The sequence below is a fragment of the Leucopleurus acutus genome, assembly GCF_964270905.1.
Source record: "Leucopleurus acutus genome assembly, chromosome: 11".
Classification (NCBI taxonomy): domain Eukaryota; kingdom Metazoa; phylum Chordata; class Mammalia; order Artiodactyla; family Delphinidae; genus Leucopleurus; species Leucopleurus acutus.
In genome coordinates, this window is record NC_139152.1 from 43,630,377 (window position 1) to 43,654,625 (window position 24,249).

General features: G+C 40.5%; 1 protein-coding gene and 1 pseudogene across 2 annotated transcripts in view; both read left to right on the forward strand.

Annotated features, from left to right (window-relative positions):
• SP1 (Sp1 transcription factor) overlaps positions 1-23,795 on the forward strand; it is a 44,859-nt gene extending 21,064 nt beyond the window's left edge. The window contains exons 4-6 of the mRNA XM_082849855.1: positions 13,801-13,969; positions 16,756-16,955; positions 18,219-23,795. Of these exons, the coding sequence (XP_082705981.1) occupies positions 13,801-13,969; positions 16,756-16,955; positions 18,219-18,532 (683 nt within the window). The 3' untranslated portion in view covers positions 18,533-23,795. The remainder of the gene's footprint in view (positions 1-13,800; positions 13,970-16,755; positions 16,956-18,218) is intronic.
• Positions 17,042-17,613, forward strand: LOC309968532 (actin-related protein 2/3 complex subunit 3-like; annotated as a pseudogene). Its single transcript has one exon. The product of its transcript is annotated as an actin-related protein 2/3 complex subunit 3-like (transcript).
• Positions 23,796-24,249: the final 454 nt, after the last annotated feature.

A 24,249-nucleotide genomic window follows, 5' to 3' on the forward strand; every position in this document is an offset into this window, starting at 1 on the left:
GCTGTTGTAAATAATTTGATGAGTGTCTGTTCAAATGACTTTTTCCATAGTTGGATTTTTTTCAATGATGAGCATTTTTATGGACTCTGACCTTTCCCCAAATAAGTTATGTTTTTGCTTATTAGTGAGGTTGAATATTTTTCCTTCTCCTTGTTTATTTACTATTTTTTATTTTTGGTTGCATTGGATCTTTGTTGCTGTACGCAGGCTTTCTCTAGTTGAAGCGAGCGGGCGCAACTGTTTGTTGTGGTGTGCAGGCTTCTCATTGCGGTGGCTTATCTTGTTGTGGAGCACGGGCTCTAGGTGCGCAGGCTTCAGTAGTTGTGGCACAGGGGCTCAGTAGTTGTGGCTCGCAGGCTCTAGAGCACAGGCTCAGTAGTTGTGGTGCACAGGCTTAGTCGCTCCATGGCATGTGGGATCTTCCCGGACCGGGGCTCGAACCCATGTCCCCTGCATTGGCAGGCGGGTTCTTTTTTTTTTAAATTTATTTATTTATTTATTTATTTTTGGCTGCATTGGGTCTCATTGCTGTGTGCTGGCTTTCTCTAGTTGTGGTGAGCGGGGGCTACTCTTCGCTGCGGTGCCTGAGCCTCTCATTGCGGTGGCTTGTCTTGTTGCAGAGCAGCGGCTCTAGGCGCACGGGCTTCAGTAGTTGTGGCTCACGGGCTCTAGAGCGCAGGCTCAGTAGATCTCACATACCGCGGGCTTATTTGCTCCGGGACATGTGGGATCTTCCTGGACCAGGTCTCGAACCCATGTGCCCTGCATTGGCAGGCGGATTCTTAATCACTGTGCCACCAGGGAAGCCCTCCTTCTACTTGTTTACAGATTATACCAGTTGATTTGTCTACTGGCATGATAATATTTTTACGAACTTGCCTGAGCTCTTTTTTTAAATAAAGAAATTCATTTGCTGAAAATAACTTCCTCAAGTTCTTACTGGCTTTTTCTAATACAGAAGCTTTTTATTTTTGTATGTCAAATGAATTGATCTTTTCTTTTGTGGTTTCTTTAATGAATTCAAAAAATCATAACATAGATCTCTACGGTCTATGCCTTATAAAAGTTTTTGTCTTTTAATCATTTATTTTTGTCTGCATTGGGTCTTCATTGCTGCACGCGGGCTTTTCTCTAGTTGCAGCGAGTGGGGGCTACTCTTTGTTGCGGAGCATGGGCTCTAGAGTGCAGGCTCCGTAGTTGTGGCTCATGGGCTTAGTTGCTCCACGGCATGTGGAATCTTCCCGGACTAGGGCTCGAACCCGAGTCCCCTGCATTGGCTGGTGGATTCTTAACCACTGTGCCACCAGGGAAGTCCCTAAAAGTTTGATAATTGTTTTCTTTTCATATTTAAATATATGTGTGTGTGTGTGTATTTAACTCCCCTCCCTCCCTTTATTTTTCATTCTGTTTAATATGAAAAATATAAAGAAGTCAACCCATCATTTAAAGAAACCAATATTAGTGTTTTTAAATTTTTTTCCAGTCTTTCTTTCCAGACATTTTTGTAAACATTGTACTTTATCTGCCCAGAATTATTTTTGAAGTGTGACAAGGGTGTGATATTGTAACTTCAATATCTAAAGTTACTTTGAACATATGGTTTGTCTCTCAGCTTCCTGACATCCAGAGCAAAAAAGGCAGCTAGAGATACCTTTTTCTGTCTTGTGTTTTATCTCACTAGAGTTTGAGTCCTTGACCGTAGAACCTAAATTTAGTGTGTGGCACACAACAGAGATGAAATAAAGATTTATTGTATTAAAATAAATAAAAAATAAATATTTTCTGTCTCCCTATTCCTGTGGTACCCCTCATCCCTGACAGTGTAGGTTTTTTCTTTTCACTTTTCCCCTTTGAACCTTTTCTTTTTTCCTTCCTTCCTTTTTTAAAAAAGAACTTTTTGAACTATAGTTTGCTTTTTAAAACAGCTTTATTGAGCTACAATTCATATACTCTATAATTCACCCATTTAAAACGTACAGTTCAGTGGATTTTAGTATATTCACAGAATTGTGCAACTACCACCACAATTCGAATTTAAGCACATTTTCATCACCCCAAAAAGAAACACCACTTGACCCATTAGCTATCATGCCCCATTCTCGTTCCTCATCCCCAGTCCAAGACAGTCACTAATCTACTTGCCATCTCTATGTACTTGCCAGTTCTGAATGTTTCTTATAGATGAAATCATACAATATATGGTCTTTTGGGATTGGCTTCTTTCACTTAGCGTAATGTTTTCAAGGTTCATTCATGTTGTAGCATGTATCAGTACTTCATTCTTTTTTATTGCCAAATAATATTTCATTGTGTGGGTATACCGATTTTTGTTTATCCATTCATCAGTTGATATACATTTGGGTTGTCTCTGCTTTTTGGCTATTATGACTAATGCTGCTTTGAGCATTTGTGTACAAGTTTTTGTGTGGACATGTTTTTATATCTCTTGATTATATACCTAGGAGTGAATTTACTGGGTTATTCAGTTTTTGGTTTTGTTTTTGTTTTTTTGGCTGCACTGCACAGCTTGTGGGATCTTAGTTCCCTGACTAGGGATCAAACCCCGGTTCCCTGCAGTGGAAGCACGGAGTCGTAACCACTGGACTGCCAGGGAATTCCCTGGGTTATTTAGTTTTAATGAGTCCCTTAGTCTGTATCTTCAAAAAATCTTTAAAAATGCTTGTTGCCTGTCTTTTGTTCATATCCCTGGCAGTCTTGCTGTTTTCAGTTATATCCCAGAAACTTTGAAGTTCCCTGTATTCAGCCGCTTAAATCCTGCTTTCTTTTAAATCCTAAATACTTTTTTTTTTTTTTTTTGCGGTACATGGGCCTCTCACTGTTGTGGCCTCTCCCATTGCGGAGCACAGGCTCCGGACGCGCGCAGGCTCAGCGGCCATGACTCACGGGCCTAGCCGCTTCACGGCATGTGGGATCTTCCCGGACCGGAGCACAAACCTGTGTCCCCTGCATCGGCAGGCAGACTCTCAACCACTGCGCCACCAGGGAAGCCCCTAAATACTTTTTTATCCATGCCTTACTCTTTATTGGAACCACTGCCCTACTTTAGACCTTTATTATCTCTCACCATTATCTAATGAAATAGCCCAGAATATTCCACTATTTTCTTTCTAATAGTCCCCCTCCCAACTCTAATACTTCTCTTATTAGAGTGTTTTATTAGTACTTTAATATACAAATTATAGGACAGATATTATACTTGTTGATTTCATTTTGTGTCTTCCCAGTGAGATAATGAAGCTGGGAAGCTCTATAATGACCAGGATTATATCTATCGCCAGAGCTTGATACAATATCTGGCACGTGTCCTTATTCCTAGAGGTATACTTGCTGGGTTAAACATTAGTCACTTATATCTTATAGACTTGGTCTATATTGACTTGGTCTATATAAACTTGGTCTATATAGACACTCTATCTTATAGACTTGGTCTGTATTGCCAACATGCCCTACACACACCGTGCTGTTTCCCTGACATATGCTTTTGTGCAGTCATGCTACTAGCAGTTGTATGAAAGTGCTTATCTCTCCATACTCTATCTACCATCACCTTTTTAAAAAATCAGTCATTTAAATATCTGTCTTGCATCTAATAATATCATCTGTTCTGAAGTTCATCTCTCCACCTACATCTTCTCTACTCCACCATCATCCCACACTCCACTACATTCCTTTATGCTGCCCATAGTCTTCCCTGTGCCTGGGATGCCCTTCCCTTGCCAACATTTTTCACTTGGCTAACTCCTATACATTCTTTGAAGTTTGGCCCAAATCTCAGTTCCTTTAGGAAGCAAGCCTTCTCTGAAATTCCAGACTGGAGAAATTACCCTTTCAATTCTGGAACATCTTTTGGATGGCTTTTACTGTAACGTTCGTATCATTATTTTGAAATTATCTGTTTCTCTCTTTAGTGAACTACAAGCTTTTCAACAGTGAGAACTATTTCTTTGAATCTTCGGAGCTTTGTATAGTACCTGGAGCAATAGACAGTAAATAATTGATAAACATTTCTACAGATTGCCTTTAGGAAGTCCACATGGTGGTATAAGGCACTATAGGGATAAGCTCTTAAGTAAGTTTATATGTAGTAAAGCCTATAACTTATACATGCGTGTGTGTGTGTGTGTAAAATATGTTGTAATTTTAAAACAGGAAAGATTCAATGTGTAATAAATAAGTTTAGAAGCAAGGTGTATATATGGATTTTTTTTTTTTTTATGGATTTTTATAGAGCACAAGTTACTGATGAATTAGCAAGGGCTTGCATCCTGGAGCAGAAGGAAATAAATTTCTGTTGCCCATTCTCTATTCTTATGTGGTCTAGTTTAATACAAAATTATCATCAGAATTTTTTGTTACATGCTTACCCACTTACGGCATAGTTCTGGGAGTTGGACAAAGAAAATTAAAGACTCTCATCAATTTGAGTCACACAAAATAGTGACACAGAATACTGGTAGAACATACTGAGATACAGATTGCAGTCAAGAAAAATTTCTATGCCCAATGTAGTCATGACTCACATTAAGAAAACATAATTCCCTTTTTCTTTTTTCTTTTTTTTTTTGTAGTTAGGGAATGCATTTAGCTGTATGTACTAGAAAACCTATTGCAGTGGCTTGACCAGGTAGGGGTTTATTTTTCTCATATAATATGAAATCTGGAGACAGTGAGTCCAAAGTTGGTGTGGCATCTCCAGGTAACAGTAGGAACCCCTGCCACGTTTACTTTTGCCTTAGTGTGGGACAATTGCCGTGCTTGCAGTTACTCCACTGTGGGTCATTGTGACCTTTCCAGACGGGATAAAGGAGGAAGCAAGCCTAGTTGTTCCCAATTAAAGAGGTTTCCTGAAAGTCTTATCCAGCAATTTTGTTTTATACCTGATTGACCAAGACCTTGCTACTTGGCTACTCCTGATCTGCAAGGGAATCTGGGAAGGAGAATATTTTTAACCTGGCACACTGTTACCCTGAACAAAAATCAGGTGGCTTTTAGGCAGAAAGAAAGAGAGATTGAAAACTGGGAACAAGAATTAGTATCTGCTGGGACTTCCCTGGTGATCCAGTGGTTAACACTCCGCACTAACAATGCAGAGAGCGTAGGTTTGATCCCTGGTCAGGGAACTAAGATCCCACATGCTGCGCAGAGCAGCCAAAAAAAAAAAAAAGAATTAGTATCTGCTATTGAGTGCCATAGCCTAGTGCACATACATATACATACCACTGACCACACATAGAGCATGAGGAGTCCACCTAAATAATTATTTTAGATGAATGACTCTTTGTTTCTTTTATTTTTTAAAATTTATTTATTTTATTTATTATTTATTTTTGGCTGCGTTGGGTCTTTGTTGCTGCGTGCGGGCTTTCTCTAGTTGAAAGGGGACTACTCTTTGTTGCAGTGCACGGGCTTCTCATCTCATCGCGGTGGCTTCTCTTGTTGCGGAGCACAGGCTCTAGGCGCACAGGCTTCAGTAGTTGTGGCTCGCGGGCTCTAGAGCGCAGGCTCAGTAGTTGTGGCGCACGGGCTTAGTTGCTCTGTGCCATGTGGGATCTTCCTGGACCAGGGCTTGAACCCGTGTCCCCTGCATTGGCAGGTGGATTCTTAACCACTGCGCCACCAGGGAAGCCCTCTTTTTTTATTTTAAAACTTTCAAAAGATTATTTACTGAAAATTGTGGGAACGTAATGGCGGCCAGTTTTTTAAATCTTCCTGGATCTTCCTCCTAAAAACAGAGTATGTTGATATCATGTACCTCTTAATATGATATGATAAGAAGGGCATTTCACTTATGTGGTATTCTTCTCCAAGACCCATAACTCCAGTCTAATGAGAAAACATCAGACAAATCCAAATTGAGGGACATTCTACAAAATACCAACCAGTATTCTTCAAAACTGTCAAGGTCATGAAAGACTGAGACACTGTCACAGATCGGAGGAGCCTAAGGACACGTGACAATTAAATGCAATGTGGTATTGTGATAGGATCCTGGTAGAGAGTAAGGACATTAGTGAAAAACTGGTGAAATCCAAGTAAAGTCTACAGTTTAGTTACTAGTATTATACCAATATTAATTTATTGGTTTTGACTAATGTACCTTGGTTATGTAAGATGTTAACATTAAAGGAAGAAGAATATACAAGAACTTTCTGAAGTATCTTTGTAATGTTTCTATCAATCTAAAATTGTTCCAAAACAAAAAAAATTACAATAGCTAGAGAAACTAGGACAGCAAAACCAAAAACTTTACAATCAAACCTTGTATCTGCAGTGAACTGTAGATCTTTGATTATTGGCATTTGTGAAGGGAAGGAAGCAGAGGGAAGGCAACAGGGTTTCTGATGGCCCTGAGAACAGGAGAACCTCTAAATCACCAACAGGTATTCACTGGAGAAACATCTAGAACAGTAACTGAAACTGGGAAGGGGTTCTGCCCTTAGAGGGTGTGTAGGAGGGAATGGAGATAAACTGTGGCAACTTTTGAAATTAACAAACTGAAGTTCTAATGCAAAACTGCACTGAGAGAAACTTCTAGGGGTAGAATCCACTTTGAGCAAGACAGGAACAAAGAAAAGGACAAGGTAAAAGTCAGAGAAAGAGCAGAGGGTAGAAAGAAGGAAGAGTTGTATGTTTTTTGTTTTGTGTTTTGTTTGTTAGTCACTTTTCAAAAATAAGAGAAAATCTCTAAAGCCATGAAGCTTAGAAAAACCCATCCTGGCTCATACCCCTTCCTCACAAAATTACAGGAAAACTCACTTAAGTTTAAAAATGAGTTTGAATCCATGTACAACTACTATTAGCAAAAGATAGCAATAGCAACAACAGAAAGAAGCAGAAAAACTCCCTAAGGCAGTGGAAGGCTCCTGGAAAGACATGCTCACCAAACAGATGAAAATTGAAAATTAGCTAATTTAGGAAATGATGGAAGTTTACATTCTATTTAGGAAAATATCAGAATTGAGGTGATTGGAGAAAAGGAGAATTTGAAAAGAGAACTGATGGACCACACAAAAAAATTAGAAATAAGAGGAAAAAATCATTTCAGAAATAAAGATGAAAATAAAAGGAACATCAAATTATGACAACAAATATGACTCAACACAAAATAAAGCAATCAATTTGTTATATTTAATAGAAGGAGGGAAGCTTTTAAAATAAAAGAAAGCAAAAAAAGAAAGACTTCCCTGGTGGCGCAGTGGTTAAGAATCCACCTGCTAATGCAGGGGACATGGATTCGATCCCCGGTCCAGGAAGATCCCACATGCTGCAGAGCAAATAAGCTCATGTGCCACAACTACTGAGCCCGCGCCCTAGAGCCTGTGAGGCGCAACTACTGAAGACTGCGTGCTTAGAGCCCCTGCTCTGCAACAAGAGAAGCCACCGCAGTGAGCACACACACCGCAACGAAGGATAGCCCCCGCTCAACACAACTAGAGAAAAGAGCCCGCGCACGGCAACGAAGACCCAACTCAGCCATAAATAAATAAAAATAAATTACAAAAAAAAGAAGTAAAGGGGTTTGAGAAGAAATGATACAAAATATAGGCAAGGAGGAACCAACATTCATCTTAACTAAGTTCCTGAGGAAGAAAACAGCCAAATGCATGGGACAGAAAGAAAACTTTCCCAAAATGTGCCTGGGAGGGACTTCCCTGGTGGCACAGTGGTTAAGAATCCACCTGCCAATACAGGGGACACGGGTTCGAGCTCTGGTCCAGGAAGATCCCACATGCTGTGGAGCAACTAAGCCCGCAAGCCACAGCTACTGAGCATGTGCTCTTGGGTCCACAAGCCACAACTATTGAGCCCATGTGCCACAACTATTGAAGCCTGTGCGCCTAGAGCCCATGCTCTGCAACAAAAGAAGCCACCGCAAAGAGAAGCCCACGCGCCACAACAAAGAGTAGCCTCTGCTTGCCGCAACTAGAGAAAGCCGGCACACAGCAACAAAGACCCAATGCAGGCAAAAAAATTTAAATAAATAAATAAATTTATTTTAAAAATTTTAAAATGTGCCTGGGGAAATCGACCCAGAATGGCCAACACTGAGACATAGTCTATTAAAACTGGTGGACTTTAAAGAAAAATGACATTTGGGCATCCTAGCAAAAAAAGACCTAATCACTTACAAATGAAGGAAAATGGATTTTCACTAGACTTTTTGACAGCATGTTTAGTGTTAGAATGCAATGGATTAACATTTAAGAGAATCAAGGAAATAAAACAACAACCAAGAATTTTCTGTTCAGACAAATAGACCTCCAAGTATAAAGATCACTAACATGTAAGAATAAAGGAAAGAGTGTTCACATGATCCCTTCCTGTGGAATCTACTAGAGCTTCAAATAGTTAAAATGACTAGAGGACCAGATTACGGTACCTGAATACTAATTTCCCATGAAAAGAAACTAGGAATACTTGAAGAAATAGCTGATTCTAGATCTAGAGCAGAAAATTAATATCAAACGTGAGACATCTTGTCAAAGAACAAAGGAGCCAACTTGATGTTTCTGTGGCCAAGTACAGGATAGCTTGAGCATCAGTAAGGATAATAACTGCAGTGGATAGAAGCATCAAATATGTTTAAATCCATGAGTTCATATCAATGCAAAAAAGACTGACTATGGGGGGGGGCTTAAGGGAACTACTTGAGGTGGTGGAAATATTCTGTATCATGCTTTATTAGTGGTTACATTACTTACTGTATACATTTGCCTAAAGCATAGTTTCTCAACCTCAGCACTATTGACATTTTGATCCAGGTAATTATTTGGGGGGGGAGGAGCAAAGCTGTCCTATGCATTGTAGAATATTTAGCAGCACTAAGATGCCAAACATGAAAATCAAAAATGCCTATATTGTCAGATGTCTCCTGGGGAGTATAATGGTGCCAGTTTGAGAACCCTGGTCTAAACTTACTAAAAGGGTGAATTTTTATTGTATGTGAATTGTATCTCAGGAAACTTGATTTTTAAGAAAAGGAGAACTCATTAGTCACTTTTTTTTTTTTTTCCCCATACGTGGGCCTCTCACTGTTGTGGCCTCTCCCGTTGCGGAGCACAGGCTCCAGACGCACAGGCTCAGCGGCCATGGCTCACGGGCCCAGCCATCATCCCGGACCGGGGCACGAACCCGTGTCCCCTGCATCGGCAGGCGGACTCTCAACCACTGCGCCACCAGGGAAGCCCCGTTAGTCACTTTTTAAGGAGTCTAGGAAACCAACTCATTATTTTAAAAACTACTAATTGACAGAATCAAGCATTTATCTTATCTCTTTTACATTAGACTGTACTTCAAGAGTAACCAAATAGTCAATATAGGGATGGATTTATGGGTCATTTATGTATATCACTCCCAGTTGTCAGTTTTTGTGCCATTAAAGGTATGATTCTTCTATTCCTTTTTCTCTAATTTTCTACCTCTAATATACTTTGTTTGGACTGGGAAACTAGATTAATAAAATTATTATTGTTTAGAAATATAAAGGAGAATTCCCTGACAGTCCAGGGGTTAGGAATTTAACTGCTGAGGGCTTCGGTTCAATCCCTGGATCCTTATGTATTGTGAATCATCTATTTCTGTTACTAGAGACTTTTTTTTTTTTAATGCAGCACCGGGTCTTAGTTGCAACATGTGGGGTCTTAGTTGCAGCATGTGGGCTCTTACTTGTGGAATGTGGGATCTAGTTCCCCAACCAGGGATCGAACCCGGGCCCCCAGCATTGGGAGCACAGAGTCTTACCCACTGGACCACCAGGGAAGTCCTTAGAGATGTTTTTATTTCTTGATTTGGGGACATATTCTGGATACCTGTTCCTCACGCATAAGTGGTGTTACCAATATTCTGTTTCAACATGGCTGAAAAGACACAAACACTTTGTGGTCTGAGATACGCTTCTTTGAGTTAAATCTGTTGTGTAAATTGAAACATATTCAGGAAACCCAGTGTGTGTTTAATATAGGTATAGTTTTAAAGTTTTAGTCTTACTGTATTAATACTTACTGAATTAAAGTTAAAGAACACAGTGTTCCCAAAATCATTTCAGAAAGCAGATAAATAGGGAAGTGTATGGGAACCACCCTTCTGAAAATTACTGAGGAGGTTCTTATTTGATCTTATTTTAGTATTACCCAAGTTTTTTCTCAGAGAAGAATAGGGTGTTTGACTTACCATGTGGTGGTCTTGAAAGTTCATGACTTCAGCACACTTCTTCACTTTGAGGAAACTAAAAAAGTGTGTAACTACCATAGCTATTTCAGAAACTGATGCTAGAGGCAACCACTGGGTTGGGCAAGACTGTCATTAAACTGTGCCTTTGGTTTACTAGTTATTTTAATCATGGAAAGGAAAATCCATAATTTATTTCATTGCTTAACCAGTGCCACATTTTAAGATAAAACTGTTCTTTTTCTAAAACTGTTATTAAAAGAGGCAGGAAACAGATTTTGGTCTGATGTTGATGCTTTGTTGACATTTTATCCGTTCTTTTTGTTAAATGAAATTCAAAATTGTTCATTTTATCTAAGCCCATTCTCAGTTTTCTTATTTTAAAAAAATTTGAAATCATTGTGGGGGTCCAGGAGGATGTTAATTTTTGACTGTCCATTTCATAAGAATTTGAAAAGAGGGTTAGAGATTTAGTTTTAGTAGTCCTGATATCTAAGTATTTCTCTGTGTTCCTATTTAGTGTATTATGCCTATCTTGAATATTATTCTTATGTTTCAATAAAGTGGAGAAAGATTTGCCTCTTTCCAGTTGATTGGGACAAGGGAGAACTTTGGGGATTAATGAATTGCTTCTCAAATTTTAATGGAGTTAGGTTAGCTTGGAAAATAGATCAAAGAAGATGATCTGCTGATATACACCACAGTTTTGTCTTATTTCTAAAGACTTATTATAGATAGCTGGATCTACAGTTTTATAAATTTCTCTTCTGAAGGTAATTTTTGGTAGGTAACCACTGGCAATACTAACTAGCATCCTGTCTTGTCTGCTGAGCTATTTGGCTTATTTTAAAGGATAAATTCTCCATCCCCACTAGGGGGAGTTTCCACTCAGTAACACATACAATTTTAAGGTGGAATGATTATGTGAAATACTGGTGTATCTTATTCCATGATTTCTCACTATCTTTTTTCCACAAGATATTTTCCTAATAGTAATAGCTACAATGTATTGAATGTTTGCTATGTGACAGGTACTATGCTAAGCTCCCTACATGTATTATTTCATTTGTTTTTCACAATAACTTTATGAGATTGTTAAGATTTCATCCCAATTTTACTGATGGAGAAATTGATAACTAGAGAAGTTACTCGATCACTGCCAGAAAAGCAAATCAAATCATAGTGTAGGGGCTCTTACCTAGGGTCTGTCTTACTTCAAAACTTGTTCTTAACCTGTACTCCAATACTTCCCAGTTTTAGTTCTGCAAGTATCATGAAAATCTCAAAATATTCAAATTAAATTTATTTTAATGCAATAAGCTGGTGCTTAGAAGTGGTAGAGTGAGAAAGAAAGTACAAAGAGAGCTGCTTATTAGGTATTGTGACTCGAAATTACGTTGATGAGCTGAAAAGAGTTGAAATTAGGTACAAAAGTAAAGTTAAGAGCCTAGGTTTCTAGATGTTAAGTCTGACCTACCCCATTTATTTAGTTTCCTTCTTCATAAAATAGATAAAACAAAGCTGGCCATTTCAACACTCTCCAATTATTGGAATCTTAAATATGAATAGAGTCATTAACTTATTTACAAGGTGCTTTCATAGGTGAATGCTTATTGATAGATTTGAAAGCTTGAAAAGAATGTTACGTATTCCTTTAAAACATTGCTTCTGTCTATTGGCCTAGAGCGGCGGTGTTTGAAAATGTCAAGTGTGACCCATTAGTAACTCATAAAATCGATATACTGGGTCATGACCAGCATTAAGGAAAAAAAATTTAAATAGAGTCTAGAAAATTTCAGAATACCCTGCTTATCATAAGGGTAAGCATTTTTTGTGAAACTTGTTTCAGTTACATGTTTATGTACTAGGTCACAGTGTCATATATATTTTTTAACTGTGGGTTGCAAGTTTAAAAAGTTTGAGAAAACACTGGCCTGGAGCTTTGTAGCATTTATCTATTTTAATTTAACCAGGACAGAAATTATAGTGATTCATACAGATTTATCTTTATTTATTTTTTAAAAAATAATTTTAGTTATTTTTGGCTGCTTTGGGACTGTTGCTACACGTGGGCTTTCTCTAGTTGCGGCATGCGGGCGGGGGCTGCTCTTCATTGCAGTGCACGGGTTTCTCATTGTGGTGGCTTCTCTTGTTGCAGAGCACAGGCTCTAGGCACGCAGGCTTCAGTAGTTGTGGCACGTGGGCTCAGTAGTTGTGGCTCGCGGACTCTAGAGGGCAGGCTCAGTAACTGTGGCGCACGGGCTTAGTTGCTCCACAGCATGTGGGATCTTTCCGGACCAGGGATTGAACCCATGTCCCCTGCATTGCCAGGTGGATTCTTAACCACTGTGCCACCAGGGAAGTCCACAAATTTATCTTTAAAAGGAAATGACATCAAGTAACATAATAGATTGTATGCACGATATTTTCTTCCTTTTTGTAGCATTCTGAAAAGCATCCAATCCCAAACCGAAACTTTCCTGGGGTGTATATCTAGCTACACAGAATTAACTTAGAGGACCTTCCATGGCAGTTCAGTGGTTAAGACTGTGCTTCCACTGCAAGGGGCGTGGGTTCAGTCCCTGGTTGGGGAACTAAGATTCTGTCATGCTGCGCAGCATGGCCAAAAGAAAAAAAAGAAAAAATTAACTTTGACCTCAGCTCTTTCCTTTTCTCTTTGTGTTAAAATTTATAATGTACATGTACTATTTCCCGCTGAATATTCAGCACAATTTTTTGCTCATTTTAGGAAGTTTCCTCTTTCTGGTTTTGTATGTTTTCTAGTTTGGAATCCCTTGAAGTCTTATTTTTAGTCACTTCCATTTGGTTGGTTTCATAGCACTTTAGTTCTGGGAATGAATAAGAGATTTGTTGTACATCTTTCTATAACAGTACAGAACTTTATCTCATTCTTTTTAATGCACGTATAGTAGTCCATTGCATAAGTTTATCGTAATTTACTTAACTAGTTCCTCAGTGGTGTACATTTTGATTTTTTTCCGTTTTTGTTATTATAAAGCTACAGAAAACATTACTGTCACATATCTTTGTGTACTCGTGAATATATCCATAGGACATTGCTGATTCAAAGTGAAATTTCTTTGAAGATGTGCACTTAAATTTTTAATAATATTGCCAAATTGGCCTTCAAAAAGGTTGTACTGGGAATTCCCTGGTGGTCCAGTGGTTAGGACTCCGCATTTCCACTACTGAGGGCGCAGGTTCAGTCTCTCGTTGGGGAACTAATATCCTGCAAGCTGCAGGATATCACCACCTGTATATAAAAACGCCTGTTTCCCTGTATCCTTTGCCAATTCTGTGCATTATTAGAGTTTTAACTTTTTGTAACCTGGTAGGTGAAAAATTACAAGTCTATTATAAATAGAGTTGCATTTTAAAAATTGAGTGAGAATGAGCATGTTTTCATAGACTTATTGGCTCTTTGTTTCTTCAACTCTGATTCTTGAGATTTCAAGTATGGGCAGTATCAGTGAATGTGACTTCAAAGTTTTGAAGAAATGGTGCTGTAAAAGTGAAGTGTCACTGAGATGCCTGCGACTGTGACGACTTCCCCTACTTCCCACCTTGACCCTTTTACTCGCTTAATTTCAGGTGATCATGGAGCTCAGCTTGGCCTCCATGGGGCTGGTGGTGATGGAATACATGATGACCCAACAGGTGGAGAGGAAGGAGAGAACAGCCCAGATCCCCAACCCCAAGCTGGTCGGAGGACCCGGCGGGAAGCATGCACCTGCCCCTACTGTAAAGATAGTGAAGGAAGGTAAGTTGACTCAGCCAATCTCTTAAGCGTATAAAGAAGAAAAATTAATAGACTTGGAGGTAAAAAGAAAGGGTTATTTTTAAAAATTTTTAAGTGTTGGCAGTGTTGCAAAGGGATCAGAGACAGCACAGTGCTTTTGATTAGATTATATATGGGGTCTTGGTTCCAGCTCTGATCCTTTTCAACTCTTTTTTTTTTTTTTAATAAATTTATTTATTTTATTTATTTAGTTTTGGCTGTGTTGGGTCTTCGTTGCTGCACGTGGGCTTTCTCTAGTTGTGGCGAGTGGGGTTTACTCTTTGTTGTGGTGCGCAGGCTTCTCATCGCGGTGGCTTCTCTTGTTGAGGAGCATGGGCTCTAGGTGCACGGGCTTCAGTAGTTGTGGCTCGCAGGCTCTAGAGCGCAGGCTCAGTAGTTGTGGCGCACGGGCTTAGCTGCTCTGCGGCATGTGGGATCTTCCCGGACCAGGGCTCGAACCCGTGTCTTCTGCATTGGCAGGCGGATGCTTAACCACTGCTCCACCAGGGAAGTCCCCTAACAAGATAGCTTATAAAACAGCCTGGCAAAGAAAAAGAAACATACCTACTGTAATGATTTTTTACAGTGGCTGTGTGAAAATCATGAGTTTTCCATAATCTTTTTTTCTCTCAAAATTGATAAAAATACTTATTCTGGGTAGAAAATTCTTCCATCAAGGAATCTAATATGTCCTACAGAAGAGAATTCTGACGAATTTTCTCATTAGTGTACTGGCTATTCAGTATTATCTCTGGAGAGCTCCAAGTTACTTTTTTTCAAGTCACTGATTTTGAAAGAGAATAGAAAGTCACATAGTTTTTTATAAATTTATTTATTTATTGGCTGCATTGGGTCTTTTTTTTAAAATAAATTTATTTTATTTTTGGCTGAGTTGGGTCTTCGTTGCTGTGCGTGGGCTTTTCTCTAGTTGCGGCAAGCGGGGGCTACTCTTCGTTGTGGTGCGCAGGCTTCTCATCGCAGTGGCTTCTCTTGTAGCGGAGCACGGGCTCTAGGCACGCGGTCTTCAGTAGTTGTGGCGCACAGGCTTCCTTGCTCCACGGCATGTGTGATCTTCCTGGACCAGGGCTCAAACCCATGTCCCCTGCAATGGCAGGCGGATTCTTAACCACTGTGCCACCAGGAAAGCCCCTGCCTTGGGTCTTCGTTGCTGCACGGGGGCTTTCTCTAGTTGCAGCGAGCGGGGGCTACTCTTCATTGTGGTGCGCGGGCTTCTCATTGCAGTGGCGTCTCTTGTGGAGCACAGGCTCCAGGCATGCGGGCTTCAGTAGTTGTGGCTCGTGGGCTCTATAGCGCCGGCTCAGTAGTTGTGGCACACGGGCTTAGTTGCTCCGTGGCATGTGGGGTCTTCCTGGACCAGGACTCGAACCCATGTCCCCTGCAATGGCAGGTGGATTCTTAACCACTGCACCATCAGGGAAGCCCAAAAGTCACATAGTTTTTTAAATGCCTTTGAAAAAAATCTGTTAAAGTTTTGTTCCATTAAAAATAAGCACAAAAATAAGAAATGTACCAAAACAAGAAATAATTTGAATTCTTTGTAGGTTACCCTATATTACAGGAAAAACTTGAATCAAAAGCACTTGAGTACAATAGAGTTTCCCTCTCACAAAGCTTAAAGTGGATTTAAGTTTTTGAAGGAAATTCTGTGATTTCTACCTAAGTATGATTTCATTTCTGTTAGTGTTGGTTCCCCCCTCCCCATGCCCCACTAATATGTGCTGTTAAAACCCAAGAAAAATCCCTCTTGGAAATCTCCCCAGTGCCCACTAATGGTTCACACATGGTACAAATTGGTTTGGCAAAAACATTTCAGAGCTGATTTCCTGAGAGGAGCTTAGGATTTGCTCCATATAGGGAATATTTTTTTTTACATACCTTGAATTAGTTAGGGTCCTTATTTCCCCTCTTTTGACTTTTATCCATCCCATCATCCTTTTCCACTGAAGTCTCTGATATTGCTGTCTTTTCAGTTTCTGTGTTTGTTTGTTTTAAATTATTTTTGGCTGCCTTGGGTCTTGGTTGCTGCGCAGGCTTTCTCTAGTTGCGGTGAGCAGGGGCTACTCTTCATTGCGGTGCGTGGGCTTCTCATAGCAGTGGATTCTCTTGTTGCGGAGCGTGGGCTCTCAGCACATGGGCTTCAGTAGTTGTGGCTTGTGGGCTGTAGAGCGCAGGCTCAGTAGTTGTGGTGCACGGGTTTAGTTCCTCCGCGGCGCGTGGGATCTTCCTCGAACCTGTGTCCCCTGCATTGGCAGGTGGATTCTTAACCAGTGTGCCACCAGGGAAGCCCTCTTTTCAGCTTTTAATCTTTACTGTTTGGCTCTTGACCTTTATTCTAGGAGAAAAGTTCTATAGTTGTAAAATATTATGTTTTCGTTAAAGTTCTCCACCAAGTGCTTAAATGGAGAGACGCTTTGTTCATTAAGTAAGTTCCCAGCCAAAAATATCACCATGTCACCATATTCACAGTAGTTCTCATGGAAAATGCTTGTATTGAGACTTAACTTCCAGAAAAATATAAGAAAATGCCTCTCACATTTCACAAGTCACCTTGAGAATGATTATCTCTTCAAACATCAAACATCCGAGTCAACTAAAGATTTATCTTTTGATACTAAAGAGAGGGCTTTTTTTTTTAAATAAAAGTTTGGATTAGTTTTGAGTGGATCCAGTAATTATGATGTATACTTTGTGATTCTTTCATTTTTGTCTCTAGAATGAATGATGAATAGTTGTGTTCTCGCTTCCAGGGGCTCTGGGGATCCTGGCAAGAAGAAACAGCACATTTGCCATATGCAAGGCTGTGGCAAAGTATATGGCAAGACCTCACACCTACGGGCACACTTGCGCTGGCATACAGGCGAGAGACCATTCATGTGTACCTGGTCATACTGTGGGAAGCGCTTCACACGTTCGGACGAGTTACAGAGGCACAAACGCACACACACAGGTGAGCAGGAACTTGGGGAAGGGAGAGGTAGTAATAGACCAGAATAAAAAGACACAAAATAGCACCGTGCTCTAACCCGATCCTCCTCATTGGGGTTGAAACCTGGGTGCCTCCAAGATGCCGGCTTACCACTCTTCCCCCATGGACCCTGACACCACACTCATTGGAATCATGGCACTGTTGCCTATCAGAAGTCACTTCAAAGGACCCACTCCTAGAGAGACAAAAGATACAGATATTGTGGATGAAGCTATCTGTTACTTCAAGGCCAATGTCTTCTTCAAAAACTATGAAATTAAGAATGAAGCTGATAGGACCTTGATATATATAACTCTTTACATTTCTCAGTGTCTAAAGAAACTCAGAAAATTGCAATTCTAAAAGCCAAGGCGAGAAAGAAATGTATACGCTGGGAATCACTAATTTTCCCATTCCTGGAGAGCCTGGTTTTCCACTTAATGCAATTTACGCCAAACCTGCAAACAAACAGGAAGATGAAGTGGTGAGGGCCTGCTTACAACAGCTGAGGCAAGAGACTGGACTGAGACTTTGTGAGAAAGTTTTTGACCCTCAGGAAGATAAACACAGCAAGTGGTGGACTCGCTTTGCGAAGAGACAGTTCATGAACAAGAGTCTTTCAGGACCTGGACAGTAAAGGGTGCCTTGGGAAGACACTGTCTCCACAGCTATGGGCAGCATTTACAGCAAGATGTACACAGTTCTTTGCCTTTATTGTAAAGTTTTATACAGAGGAGAGAAGAGAGCGTGTCTTTACTAAAAGAGCTCTTTATCAAGAATTTGGGGTTGGGGGGCGATTTGAAATTTCCGCAGTATTAAGCTGATGCTTAATGAGTAATAATAAAGAAATTTCTAACATTTCAAGTCAAAAAAAGAAAAAGACACAAAATATATCTATGAAATAACTAAAATTTCTGAGCAACTTATGTTTGAAACTGATTGTATGGATCATGAATGGAATTGGAGTTAATCTGGAAAACCCTTAAGAAGGAAGGAGCTAGCTTTTGAGTGGGATTTTGAAGGTCCTGCCTTACTTTTCTGCTATACTCCTTCCTTTCTGAGTATTCCCCAGCCTTTACTTATTTTTTGTTCCCCCAAAAGGCAAAAGATAGCCACCAGGTTTTTCTTGTTTGTAATCACCTTCTAGGACTAGCTTTATTCTGCCTTATATAGTTTGAAAGCAGTGAATTGGACAAGGCTTCCTGAGATGTGAGTTTCTCATCTTCTTTCTCTTCCTTTACCTAGGTGAGAAGAAATTTGCCTGCCCTGAGTGTCCCAAGCGCTTCATGAGGAGTGACCACCTGTCAAAGCATATTAAGACCCACCAGAATAAGAAGGGAGGCCCAGGTGTAGCCCTAAGTGTGGGCACTTTGCCCCTGGACAGTGGGGCAGGTTCAGAAGGCAGCGGCACTTCCACCCCTTCGGCCCTCATCACCACCAACATGGTAGCCATGGAGGCCATCTGTCCAGAGGGTATTGCCCGTCTTGCCAACAGTGGCATCAACGTCATGCAGGTGGCAGATCTGCAGTCCATTAATATCAGTGGCAATGGCTTCTGAGATCAGGCACCCGGGGCCAGAGACATATGGGCCATACCCATCAACCCTGGGATGCAAGGTAGCATGGGTCCAAGAGACATGTGGGAGAGAGAGAGCCGTGAGGCATTAAAAATGCATGGTGGTGGGAAGAATTGGGGGAGGGATACAAGAGAAGAGATGGGGTCCTGGCATCCACCTGTATCATCAGTACCTCCTTGAAGTGGGAAACATTAGTGAAAATTCTGTTGGTGCCACCCTTTGATGAGCATTTGTTTGACCCCAAACAGTTTCTTAACACTTCTTACCCCAGTCTCCACTTCCTGCATTTCCCTTCTCAGCTCCCCCATGATGGATCCCCCCTTTCCTAAAGCCATCATGCCTTGATAAATATATATGATCATTGAAATACTTTTTAACAAAAAGCAGATTCTATATTATATATATATATATATATATAAAAGATATATAGAGATGCATTTGCAGGGGTTGGCTGGGAGGAGGAAGGAGACCATTCTGTGACCAAAATAACTTGGTCATTTTTTTTTTTATATTGCCTTATTTCCTTATGGCTGAGCCTTGTTGTGACACATCAAGATTTTCTATAGATGTTGTCTTGGCTTCCCACCAGATTAAGCATTTATATGCTCTGCTTTTAGTTTATATATACATACATAATGTTTTCCTTTCTTAATTTTGTCTTTTAATTTGGGATCAGCTTCTTGCACTCCTTCCTTGACTCAACCATTTCTGTCTCCCCTTCTCTTACCTGATCACTTCATGCTTTGTTTTTGGTAGTGGTCCCTGGATGAGGCACTTCTGTCATTCTTTTAAAGTCCCTAGTCCCAGCAGCAGAGTAGAGTAGCCTTGAAGCTCAGGCAAATGCTTGAGGTAGCTGTGAAGAGAGTGTTCAAAATACTACTGACGCAGGCACCCTCTTGGCGCTGGAGAGTCAAAGGCACCTCTCTCTTCATTAGCTGCTCTAAGCATCAAGAATCAGAAGTCCTTCTACGAAATTGTACAAGAGACCCTTTGAAGGTTATAATCTGGGATCAGTTTATATAAACTGTGAAAAGATGGTCAAATAATAGGTAGGGGCTTTCAATAGGAAAATGATGTGCTCAGAAGCGGAAGTGACTCAAGTAGTCCAGTTCAGGAGTTAGTGGATTATTTGGACCTTTGTACAACTGTCTTCCAAGGTAGCTCTCAGCTTTGATGTGTGGGCTTCTGAGTTCACATTCTGAAAGGAAATACACTTCCTCTTTTGAACATCCCCAGTAGTTTCTTTCCCATTATGTTATTAAGGAGCATCAGCCAATGAACCTGTTCTGGGTTTCCATTCTGCAAAACTCCAGAACATGGACCAGTGGCAAGGCAGTGGTTCTTTGATCTTTTCCCTTAACTCTTCCTTGGGTGGTTCCTAAGGGGAAAGGAAGCACACACGATCATGGGAATGATAGCCCAGAACAAAGAGAAATCTTGTCTTACCACTGTGGTTTATAGGAGAGATCAGGAAAAACCATCCTGCTTTCTCCGTGGCCTGATTGCTGAAGAGACTGATCCAAAACTTATAGCGGCAGGGAACTCTTAGTGCATTTGGCACTGAGATTTAAATGCAACCAGAGTTGTCCTCAAGGCCCAGCCATTAAAACATTGTCTCTCTCGACTTTCTGGTGTCTTGTCAGAGAGCTTTTCACTGTGAGGAAGTGTGGAAATGGCTGTGTGTATGTGTGTAATCTGTTAGGTTGGGGATAGGTTTTCTGTTAGCCAATACTATAAGAGACCTGCAATAAAAAATTACCCTAATCTGATAGAAAGTGAAGTGTTTGTGTATGACTGTGTGTGAATGTGTGTTTGTGCCTGTATATATCTACACACAGATGAGAAATTAATATTTGAAATTGTTGGAAAATAAATTCAGATCAAATGCCTTTCAGGCCCATTACCTAGAAATCTATCTTAAAACCTGGGTATGTTCCTGAGGTCATTTCTTTGCTTTTGCTAAATTAGTTACAATTATGAATGGGGGATATTCTACTGCACTTTTAAAAGAAGAAACTATTTTTGTGTTTGAAAGTGAAACAAACATCCGGATTTATAGCAGAGTCCTAGTTCCTTTCATGAATCTATTTACCTTGACTACAAATAGATGATGCTATAATTCTACTATATATTTTATATAAAATCTATCCGAATTAGGGTTTGGGTAAGTTTGTGGTGTTGTTTAACCTGAAATACAATAACTTAACATTCTAAACAAAAGTTTACTTCATTTGGTCCTTTCTCTGCAGACTTAATACTGTTTTTAACACAGGAAGTATTGCAAGGAACTTTTCCCCAGATCAAATTCTATTAATACTGTAGAAGTTATCCATGCCCAGAAGTAGAAGTTATCCATGCCCAGCCACTTATCGCACCCTTTGTTCCCTCTGAAAGGCAGAACTCAGAACCTGTTATTTTATGTCTGTAATCATGTTCATAGGCATCTTTTGGAGAAAAGGGGCAGGATAACTCACTGAAGTGTGTAGTATTTTGCTAGAGCATTTCAAGGAATGGAATCTTCCCCAGTATGAAGTTGTTAGATATAAACTAGCTTAATGATGCTGAAGCCTACAAGCTTTTAGAAGGTTATTTGATGATGTTTTTCTCTGGAATGGAATGCTGGTTTACCCTCAACTCCATTCATTAGCACGAGTGAATTTATATCCAGTTCTTTCCACTTGCCCTATTTCCTTCTCAGCAAGGAAGCTCCAGATCCAGTATCTTGTTTGGCCCTAAAACTGAAGCAGCTTCTGCTTTTGTCTCCCAGCAGCAGTAAGTCACTCAGTCTTTTCCACAGGAAGTTAGGAGCCCACATTCCTTGAGTCAGGAGTTTATTGATGAAAGTCCCTTTCCCTGAACTTTTTGCCAGAAGAAATTAATGTAACTGACAGGCTATTGATTCTAAATTTTTTTCAAGAGTTGCTTTTTTATTTAACCTTTTAATGACCAAATCTTGTGGGGTGCGGGGTGCCCAGAGGAGTGGTAACATTATTCCCTTGTCCGTTCAGGTTGCCCAGTCACATTTATCTGCTTATCATTTGACTGTCTGACTTTTTACCCAGAGCAGTAACAGCCCACACTATCTTCCTTCAGGGACTTCCCAACTGGCACCCTGTTTGTGGGTGCTATGCAGAATGCAATTTAACAGACATTTCTCAGAGTTCAGAATAGATAGAACTCTTGATCCCAGAAAGTATAGACTGAAGTGTGGGGTAAAGATTATGATTGGGGGAGGGTTAGAGACAAAGGCTGTAAATTACTATGGCTGATTGATTTTATTTCTACTATATACATATATATATTTTTTGCTTTTGTATATCCTATATAGGAAACTAAGCATTGTATTTTTTTAACAAATCTGAGAAAGCACTATGAACTGCAGATGTTTGACTTCAGAATATATTTTGTATTGTTAATATCTTCACATTGTGTGAATACTGGAAGCTGCAGATCTTTGCTAGGACGCAATAAATTTATATACCTTTTGAGGGGTTCTTCTGAGGGTATTAATCAGGCCCCTTTTGTGCTTTGGGGGAGCCCTGGTGCTAGTTACTTAAAGTTTTCATTCAATTGTAAGTACCCTGATGCCTTTTGGACCTTGGGATCAGATCAAAGGAGTTCTGATCCAGGTACCAAGGAAATGAGGATAGTCTAGCTGCCTCAAGTGAGGGGCCCTTTGCATAACTCTCCTTTCCCCTATTCAAAGCTGAGTAGCCTCTTGGAGTTGGGAGGAGAAATGTGAAATCTCAGAGTTTCATCTCCCTTAGAAGAGAGCCAGTAACTTATGTGCAAGGATGAAAGGTGGCAGCAGTAGCTTTGGGGAAAGGGAGGAGGATATGGCACTTCTCCAATCCCGGAAAACATTGCTTTTGAAAACTGCTGATAAAGTATGGGTAGGTTATTACTTTTGTTTAGGAGCCTGTGTGCTCTGTGGTGCCTCTCTTGGCTCTACTCCTGGGGTACAGACCTCATCTAGGAGGATGAGCAGACCAGCTTTGAGGTTGACCTGTTTCTTTTCTTTGTCTGCCTTCCCTAAACACCAGCCCCCAGGAGGACATGAAGCAGCCTTAAGCTTAAATTCCTACTCCCTCTTCCAGATTTAGCTCACTTGCCTTAGATTGGAGTCTGGGAAAGGGAAAAAAATGGGAGTCCCTGGCTTTATTCCCCTCCTAGGTCTTCTCTAGTTTGACTTCTCCGAACCCAAAAAGATTTCTTCCCCAATGTTCATTTGAGGGAAATGAGTATTTTGTCCCATTTTCTCCTTTCCTCATTATCAAACAACCCCAGCCTTCCATGTCCCTGCTGAGCAAGAAGAGGCATGGTGATTGTCCCTCAGCTCCCTTCAGTATCCGAAAAAAAGCATAACATAAGGGGCTGAGGCTGCCTGTGGTGAGGACCTTGTTGATACCTCTCCTGGGGTGTGTGTTTTCCTCTTTCTCACCTTCAGGAATTACACTGTGCCTTCTCCACAGAGGAATGGGATTCTCTACCCAGACCCCCACTTTCCCAGCAGCTGCTCTTGAACAGTGTGCACAAGGGCAAGTCTTCATATTTCTGATCACCGCTTTCTCCCAGTGGCATCCCATAGCTTTCACCTAGAGTCTAGGGCACAAAGATTTTGGGAAAACATGCTGAGGTTGACCTGAGGAGACCACGTCTACACACACCAATGGCAGCTGCTCCAGGGCCTGCTTCCTCTTCCCGAGTCTCTCCTCCTCTGGGAGGGAGGGGCAGTGCTCCAGTCTCTGGTGCCTAAAACAAGTTTATTTCTCTCTCTTAACACTGTCAATAACCAGTCTCCATACCACTGTTGCCTTTTTTAAATCTCTTAATAATCTCATGCTGTGATTGTTGTTGGTTCCAATCCAATGATCACCGGGGCTGTGTGGGGAAATAACTTTTAAATGCTCTCTCATCTCTCTTGCTCTTTTTTCTCCTTGATCTTGTGTATGTATGATGCTAATCTCTTGTCTTAATTTCTTCCTGCTCTTTTGTATCTTCCTTTCTTGTCTCTCCCCCTACCTTTTGTCTCTGGGTGTTTTGGGGCTTTTTTTTTTTTTTCCTTTTTGTACAAAGATTAGTTCAATGTAGTCTGTAGCTCCTTTGTAAACCAATTAAAAAAAGTTTTTTTAATAAAAAGCCATGTCTCTGGTGTGTTGAGAGGGTTGGGAATGGGGAGAATATGGTTATAACTTCATATACTAAACCCAACAAAGGTTTCCAGCTACACTGTTGTTACATACATGTTAATCAGTGCAGTTGTCCAACACTTAACTCTCGGGTAAAGAGTTTCATGACCAAATCAGTGTGCCACGACTACATAGAAATGTGGAGGACCTAGAGGAACAGGGGCAGGCCCAACTTTTTTTTTATTTAGCTTTTTATTCGAAATACTTTTAAGTTCAAAGGAAAGTTGCAAAGATGGTACAGAGGGTTTCTATATGCCCCTTCCCTAGTTTTCTCCATTGTTAACATTGTCATGGTACATTGTCAAAATTAAGAAACTGACACTGGTACATTACTTTAGCTAAATCTCAGGCTTTATGGGCTTCATCCATTGTTGGCCTTTTTCTGTTCCAGGGTCTATTGCAGGATACCACATGGCGTTTAGTTGATATGTCTCCCTAGTCTTCTCTGTGACAGTTTCTTAGTCTTCTCTTGTTCTTCATGACCTTGACAGTCTTTGGGAGTATTGGCCA